General features: G+C 36.7%; 1 protein-coding gene across 2 annotated transcripts in view; it reads right to left on the bottom strand.

The window, feature by feature from the left end:
* LOC109215794 (putative casein kinase II subunit beta-4) overlaps positions 1 to 3,585 on the bottom strand; it is a 6,826-nt gene extending 3,241 nt beyond the window's left edge. For both annotated transcript variants that reach the window (XM_019379901.1, XM_019379902.1), the window contains exons 1-2: positions 3,104 to 3,585; positions 1,427 to 1,645 (exon numbers count right to left, since the gene is read on the bottom strand). In XM_019379901.1, coding sequence (XP_019235446.1) covers positions 1,427 to 1,645; positions 3,104 to 3,308 — 424 coding nt within the window. In that variant the 5' untranslated portion in view covers positions 3,309 to 3,585. The remainder of the gene's footprint in view (positions 1 to 1,426; positions 1,646 to 3,103) is intronic.
* Between the last annotated feature and the right edge of the window lie 5,364 nt (positions 3,586 to 8,949).

Genomic DNA, 8,949 nt, shown 5'->3' with positions numbered 1-8,949 from the left:
GTAAATTAACTACGTTACAGTACGTAAATTACTTACTCTATATTAGTCTACGACTACGTAAGGTTTAGTTGTGTGTGTGTGTGTGGTGGGGGGGGGGGGGGGATAGGATACGAAAAGAGTATATGACGTTATCTCAATGTAAAACTACCATAATACCAGGAAAAATTGATTTCTGAATGAAACGAAGCAGCTCGTTTTACCCAATGTCATCAACAGCCATCATTTTGTCTCTTAAAGCAATTAAGCAATGTGAAGCGAGGGTTATCGCTTAATGGATCATGTGCTTATAAAAGTGTGCCCTATTCCTTGATTGAAAAGAAGCAGCTCTTTTATCCCGTTTTATTAAAAACCGTTGTTTCGTTGCCTAAAGCGACGAAACAATGTGACACGAAGGGTTATCACCTTGTCATGTATTTCATATAAGTAACACTTCAAACAAAGACGTGCAAGGTGATCCTAACCAAAAGCGATGGGTTTGTTGAGTCTCAATTTTGAGGAGTTGGATTAATATCGATATTTATTGTACACTGAATACGGAAAATAGTTATTTCAATTGCAGTTTGATCACTGTAGTACTAAATTGAGTAAATTTCACATATGTTTGGTATTCTTTTAATGCCGTGAACTGTGCGTTTCATTCCAAAGAAGCATACGCTCAACTTCAAGTTTTTTGCTTCAAGCCCCATGAACCTTGTCACTATTTTGAGACTTTTGTTTTTAAAGAAACTGCTTCTACCAGCAGTTAGACAACGTAAGCAGAACATTCCCCCTTCCATCTTTTCTTCCTGGGCAAGCATGGGTAGTTGATTTTTAAAATTTCAATGAGATGGGCAATAGAATACAAGACACAATGAGCCATGGGGGCACCGTTATTTCTATCCATCGATTAAATGGTTCAATGGCTTCATTTTGAATTGCTGCTATTCGGCATGAATGTCACATCAAACACGGACGACGACAGGATACATTCCACCAAACTCTTACTACTGGACAAACGGATATAAGATGATTCTAACAATAAAATTCACCCAAATATCTACAAATGGGCATTTATACATGTCATCATAAGATGGATAAGCCTAGACCAGTTGGAAAAACCTGGTAGAATGCGACTCAAAATTAACTTTCAGTAGTTACTTTTTTCTTTTTTTTTTAATAAGGAAACTTTCACTAGTTTCTCCCAGCCTTTATAAGAAGTTATTCCAAACAACCTAAACTATATCAAGTAAAGCTGACCAGTTCTCCACATGTTTACTTCACTAAAGATACTAATTTGTCAAAATAGTCCATAGAAAATAAAACGGCGAACCATATAGTTTCAGAAGACAAGAAAATTGCATCCTTCAACTGAAAAGTAAGTCCAAAATCAATCTTTGGAAATTCATCATAAAATATGAAGTAATCTAAACAAATAAAGAATACATACCATGGGAGGATTCAACATCAAGGATGAGGTCAAGCGCATAGTCATAGTAGGGAACTTGACTGCTCAATCCACATAGGTTAAAATCATCTTGAATGTAATCATCATCAACTTCACAGAAGAACTCATTACCACGCAGGTTACAAAACCAAGAAATCCATGAAGTATCATCCCCATCAGAACCACTAACATCAGACTCTTCACTGTCTGTTTCAGATTCCTCTACGAAATACATAAACATGAGAATGTACTCACGTCATTTGAAATGCAAGGAAAATAGTGAGATAGGTAGGCCGGCATAGTATGCCAAGCTATACCCAAAAAGGTGGTGCACCTCGAGAAGACTTAAACAGCTATTTTATTCAGAAAGATGTTGCTACAAGCTTTCCACAACTCAACATCAAGAACCAACCATAAGTAAAAGACAAACAACTCTACTTAAACAGCTGAAGTTTTTCTTTTAAATTAAAACATAAAAGGCTGAGCTAAAGATAAATAATTCAGAAAAAAAAAAAGGCAAATACTGTTAATAAGTTATGGCAAATATACCATAGGAATTTTCAATCTTAACCTCAAAGCTCATTCCATACTAGATTACAATGGCATGACTTAGAAGCTGGATTCACCAGTACTAGAATAAAAAGACCACAAAAGTCTAGCCTGCACTTATGGTTGCACATCACAAAACAGACGATTTTTTTAATTAAAAAAAAAACTCAACTTTGTAAACCTCTAGCAAGAATTGACTGTGACAACCAGAAAAATTACAGATGAAACCACAGGATAATCTTTCTATCGCCGTGCTGAGAATCTAGGAATATCTGAAATACAGTTTGGAAACATCCAGAGAGAACCACAAGCAATAAGCATATATTCGGAACACACTAATTTTTTCAATGTTCATGCTATGTGACTAGATAAAACTATATCTGAATTCATTCCATGCTGCTTTTTGGATTAAAGGAATATTTCCATTACTTCCAAACGGGTGCATCATTACAGAGAAACGAAAAATGAAAGCAACTTTAGTAGAAGAACAACAAAAACGCGCCAAAGACGCCCCTCAACATATATAGTGTGTCTTGATCAGTTGTTAAACTAATTTCCCCCATAAATACAAAAGAAAATGGTTTAAAAAAATAATTTACAGCAAACACCAAAAATGGCAACAGTATATCTTTCAAGCTTCTGAACATGACAAAAATCAGTTGGAAACCATTATTCCCAACTAAAAAGGAAAAACTTTTGTCGCATTTTATGTGACTCCTTTTTCACTTGTCCTGAAAAGAATAACACCTATCTCTTATCGGAGACAATTTTAGCTTTAAACTTCCAATTCTACCTTTCGGGACATGATTTATACCCACTCAAATGTCTATGGCCTTAACGACTAATTTCAAAAGTCTTCTATATGTCTTAAACCCATGCCCACTCAAATATTGTCACATAAAATGGGACGGAGAATGTGGTTAAAAACCATAGTATTATAATATCACACCTAAAGCCTTAAAAGCTCATATCCAGCAATTACTTCCAAAATCACGTATCTATTAAAAAAAACATATTAAAGCAAAACAGCTTGTGGATCTTCTAATTAACCACTAAAGACTACATTTTTACCCTAATAAAGGCAAAATCCAACACTTTCAAAATGGAAGATGATAACTAAAAGATGCTAACCATCAGAGCACTTGTTTTTGCTGGTGTTGCGATGATCAAAATGCGATTTTCCCCCACCACCACCGGCGGCGGCGGAGGTAGACGGAACAGCTTTATCCTTCAAAGACCTAGATGTAGACGGTGATAACTTCTCTAAGTGCTTATCCAACGCATCATTGATTCGTTTCCGATCCAACGGTCCTCCTCCTCCTCGATCTCTATACATTTCTTCTACAACTATATGTATATATCAATTTATTGCTACTATATTTATATCTGCATATAGTAGCCTGAAAATGAAATTGGAGAGATTTTAAAGCTCAGAAATCCTAGATTTTGAGAGAAGAACAAGGAACTGTGTGTGTGTCTGTAGCGAGAGAGAATCGGGTAGTCGAAGATAATTAGGGTTTCGGCTACAATAGAGAAAGGGGAAAGTGGGAGAGAGGAGACAAAGAGAAGTTGGTTTTGTTATTGTTAGATCTTTTGTTTGTCATCTTTCTTCTTGTTTTTCTTAAAAGTTATAATTATTTTCCTTTGGCAGTCAATTATACTCCATTATTTACCTATTTAATTATTGACTAGAGTAAAAACTAAAAATTAAAATGAAAAGGAGATGATAAAATTTCTCAATATTACAAAATTAGCACCGAACATTTTATATTTTCATCTTATTATCTCTTGGAATAACATTTTATAAGTTCTCTGGAGATGCTTGGAGACAAAAGGTGTGCCGGTTTCCTATATTATGGCGATTAAGGACATGTATGATGGGGCTAAGACTCGGGTTAGGACAGTAGGAGGCGACTCTGAGCATTTTCCAGTTGTAATAGGGTTACACCAAGGTTTTGCGCTAAGTCATTTCTTATTCGCCCTTATTCGCCCTGGTGATGGACGCGTTGACACACCATATTCAAGGAGAGGTGTCATGGTGCATGTTATTCGCGGATGATGTAGTTCTGATTGATGAGTCGCGAGCCGGTGTTAACAAGAGGCTGGAGGTTTGGAGACAGGCTCTTGAGTCTAAGGGTTTCAAGCTGAGCAGGACGAAGACGGAATGTCTGGAGTGTAAGTTCAGCGCTGAGCCGAGGGAAGTGCGCGGGGATGTGAGGCTTGAATCACAGGTCATCCCAAGTAGAGACAGCTTCAAGTACCTTGGTTCGGTTATCCAAGGAGGAGAGGAGATCGACGAGGATGTCACACACCGTATTGGGGTGGGATGGATGAAGTGGAGGTTAGCATCTGGAGTCCTGCGTGACAAGAGAGTGCCACCAACACTCAAAGGTAAATTCTATAAAGCGGTGGTTAGACCGGCCATGATGTATGGGGCTGAGTGCTAGCCTGTTAAGAACTCACATATACAGAAGATGCGAGTAGCAGAAATGAGGATGTTGAGGTGGATGTGCGGGCACACTAGGATGGATAAGATTAGGAATGATGATATTCGGGAGAAGGTGCACGTCGCTCCCATTTATGACAAGATGCAGGAATCGAGGCTCAGATGGTTCGGGCGTGTTCAGAGGAGAAGCTCAGATGCTACGGTACGGAGGTGTGAGCGTCTGGTTGTGGAGGGCGAGAGGAGGTAGAGGGCGGCCTAAGATGTATTGGGGAGAGGTGATCAGGCAGGAGATTTCCGAGGATATGACACTTGATAGGAAGATGTGGAGGTCGAGTATTAGGGTTGTAGGTTAGGATGTAATTGAGTATTGCCTTTCTTCGTACCATTATGGGACTAGTATGGTAGGGTTTTTGTCTAAGATAGCTAGTGACAATGTTGTGTCTTACTATTTTCGCTTTCGAGTGCATGACCTATTTACTAGCCATTGCTTTCGCTTTTGCTTTGCATCTTTCTTCTGGATTTCATGTTGTTCCTACTTTTCCTATTATTTCTGTGGTGATACTAATATTGTCTCATTTTTGTCCTTTGTCTTGAGCCGGGGGTCTTTTGGAAACAGCCTCCCTACTCCTGCGGGGTAGGGGTAAGGTCTGCATACACACTACCCTCCCCACACCCCATTAGTGAAATTTTACCGGGTTGTTGTTGTTGTTGTTGTATCTCTTGTAATAACATCACGAGTCACCCAACTTCATACATTTTGAAACAAATAAGAAGGAAGGCTACAACAGGTGCCAAACGGACGAGTCAGATTATATATGGGAATAATATAAAAATAGATAAAATATTTGATCCCCACATATTTAATACGGATAAAAAATAGGTTAACTCGTAGATAATATGGAGTTCTTGAATGTGATCACTTTTTGAAGAATTTCTAGTCTCCCAAATTTAAGAAACCCCAAATTTAGTCTTTGCAAATGTAAAAGTCCATTAAGTATCTATTTTTTAAGTGGATAATATGGATTTTATCCATATTTGACCCATTTTAAAAAAGTTCATTATCGAACTCATATTTTAGTGGATAACATGGATGGATAATTGCTTTCTTTATCCATTTTGCCATCACTAGCTACAATACAAACGGTTGCTGTGAATTTGCTCACGTTATCGAACCCAGGCCTTGATAAAAGAAGAATGCGATAGACTGGTAGCCAATGTAAAATTCGATGAATCCTCACTATACAAAATACTATGAGCTTAAATATTGGAGTGACATTGTTAATGAGGATTCATATAGTTGGCCCAACTTGGTTGGGATGGACCTATAGTAATAGCAGCTAGTTGTAGCAAGATTGACCATTGAAATATAATGGAATAAGATTCATGAGTAAAACCGATAAACTATTATCAAAACTTAATAAATCAATAAATAACGTCTGGAAATCATATGGCCTCACATTGCGTAATCCAATACTATAAGTCTATAACTAAAAATCCCCAGTAATATGCCTGGAAATCTTCTACCTCCTTGTAATATCTATCTTTAATTTGCCATATTGTCAACTGCTCCTTCATAAATTTCCACTGTTTCAGGATCAATTTTCCTGCTCTGAACAAGGTTATTATCGCGTGCGTCAACCACATTTTTACTTTCCTCTGGTTTCGCGAGTATCATCTGCAGATTTAATAAATTCACGAGTTACGACTACTTATATATATGAGGACGATAAGTGACAGAAATGCAAGTAGATTTATCAATTAAAGGTGCCTGGAGATGTCTCCTCTAGTTTATATTCCTACCAATGAATTGGAGTATTTCAATGTTTCATAATAATTTTCAACTTTATAGCCAATGGATGCATATGACAACCTTTTGGCCTAAATATAATAATCAATGCAAAGAAGGATGAAATATCATGCAATATACCATGCAAAACCAGAAAGAACGAAGGATAATATGAATAAGATGAAGCTAGAGTATTTCCATGAATTTATTATCTCTGTCCATGTATTCATCAACTACTAAGTAGTCATACTTAGCTGAGCATAGACTAGTTTGTTAAGGCAGTCGCAAGCTTGCTAAAGCTAAAAAAGGAATTTAGTTTCTTAATGACTATGACAAGAGCAAAAATTACACCTATAAAAAAGTGGGGCCTGAGAAGGGTAGTGCGTACGCAGACCAGAGGCGGACCCAGAATTTTTACACGACGGGGGGCATATTATTCTGCTCAACCAGTGCCCCCTAAAGGCTTTTAGTGTTCAGGGTGTCAACTGCTTTAAATTAACTATTTTCAAGGTATACACCTATATATACAGGATTTTGGTCAAAGTTTACGGGGTCCGGTGACCCCTCACCATACACATGGGTCCGCCTCTGACGCAGCCCAGGGCAGAGAGGCTATTTCCGATAGACCCTCGGCTAAAAATAACACCGATAACAACAAGAAGAACTAATACATACTTTATTTTAGCATCGTGGAATCAGCCATTCACTACTAGAAATTCGGTAAAAAGCGACCACATATAGCGACCAACGTTGGTTGCTTATCTCAATATACCGACCAAAACGCGTCCGAACAGGCTTGGTCGCTATATTGGTGGTCCTTTTACCTTAGGGATTGATAGACTTGTCAAGATCCTAATTAGTATATATAATTTTTCATCAAATATATCTGTGTGTAAATTGATTCATCGACTTATAACTTACTCAGATGCATCGTTGAATACTAAAACCAAAACGTCTCGAATATATATATATATATATATATATATATATATATATATATATATAACACGCTTCGTTGTACTACTTTAACTACATATATAGCATGTTAGAGTATATTTTAGTGTATTCATCCCTTGTATTACAAAAGTGTTAACGGATTACATTTATATTATTTAGATAGTAAATATAAAAGTGATTTTTAATTTTGACCAATGTTGACCTGAAAAGAGACCAACTTTGGTCGCTAATTATCCAGAAATTAAAAATTAGCGACCAAAGTTGGTCGCTAATTTTAAATAAGATTTATTATATTTTATAAAATATTTTAAATAATGATATAATTATTAAACGTTATAACTGGGTCCTAAATTAGCAACCAAAGTTGGTCGCTACTTGCTTCCCCTTTCATAACCGACCAACTTTGGTCGCCAATTTTAAATATTATTTATTTATATTTTATAAAATATTTTAAATAATAATATAATTATTAAAACGTTATAACTGGGTCCCACATTAGCGACCAAAATTGGTCGCTAATTTTAATATTTCTTTGACCAAGCAAGTCTAACCAGATCGGTCAACATGTTAACCACTTTACCGACCAAAAAGCGACCAACGTTGGTCGGTAAATTATTTAAAATAATTATTTAATAATTTTCTCCACATTAGCGACCAACTTTGGTCACTTTTTTTTGACCGACCAACTTTTTTCGTAAATTTTTGGTCGGTAATTCCCAGATTTCTAGTAGTGATTGATGTTTGCATCAGGGTAGCTGGCTGCCTACATCATACCCTTTTAGGGTGCGGCCCTTTCTTGGATTCTACATAAATTGGAATACTTCGTGTACCGAGCTGCCTTGTGCCAAAGTCTGTCACCTTACTAACTATAGACTACAAGCTCATGATATTGAACCAATGCATAACAAAGACTTTATTATGATAGAGAAATTATATAACCTCCTCAAAGTAGAATCCTGCTTGTCAGAGAATTAGATGTTACTCTTCTGTTCTATTAGTTGTCTCTATCTTTCCTTTGCCAGTACACATAATTATTTTCTCCTCTTTCCAGTGCACACACGACAACGATAATAACAATAATAAATTTAGTATAATCTCATAAGTGGGGGTTTGAGGAGGGTAGTGAATACGCTGACTTTGTTCCTACAGTAAATATAGAAAGATTGTTTCCAGTAGACCATCGGCACGAGGAAAGATGAAAATAGTATATAATTCAAGAATCTCAATTAAGTTTTTTGTTCCTCAGCATTACAGAGAAGACAAATCATAGCCATATAGGAATAATAAGAACTATGATTAAGGGACTAAGTTCAGCATTATGTATGCTAAAGAAAGCAAAAGATTTAATCTTTACAATTTTTTTTCATACCTTAGGAGCTGAAATTTCAATTCTGCAGGCCATTTCAGTTGTTTCTTCTGCACAGGATAGCGCAATTTTAGCGCCCTTTCAAGTTGTTTCTTCTGCACATAATATAGCACAAATGCCATGAGTTAGCTATGTGCCTTGGCTATTTTCCCGAAATATAACATGTTTGTGAACAGTGACGAAGCCAAGATTTTTACTAAGGGAGCTAATATATAAAGAACTAAACCCGTGAAGAAGCTCAAGGGAGCCAATATATTGTATACGTATATATTTTATTTTTTACCTAGCTACACAGTGTAACTTTCCGGCTAAGGGGTTAGACTCTCTGTATCTTAGAGAGGTATAGTAGGTTGTGGACAAAGGGAATTCGTACGTTTCGTGAGGTTTTCCGATGATCGATGACACAACTCGTGGATACTGCA

The sequence above is a fragment of the Nicotiana attenuata genome, unplaced genomic scaffold, assembly GCF_001879085.1.
Source record: "Nicotiana attenuata strain UT unplaced genomic scaffold, NIATTr2, whole genome shotgun sequence".
NCBI lineage: Eukaryota > Viridiplantae > Streptophyta > Magnoliopsida > Solanales > Solanaceae > Nicotiana > Nicotiana attenuata.
This window is presented reverse-complemented; position numbering and strand designations above follow the sequence as displayed.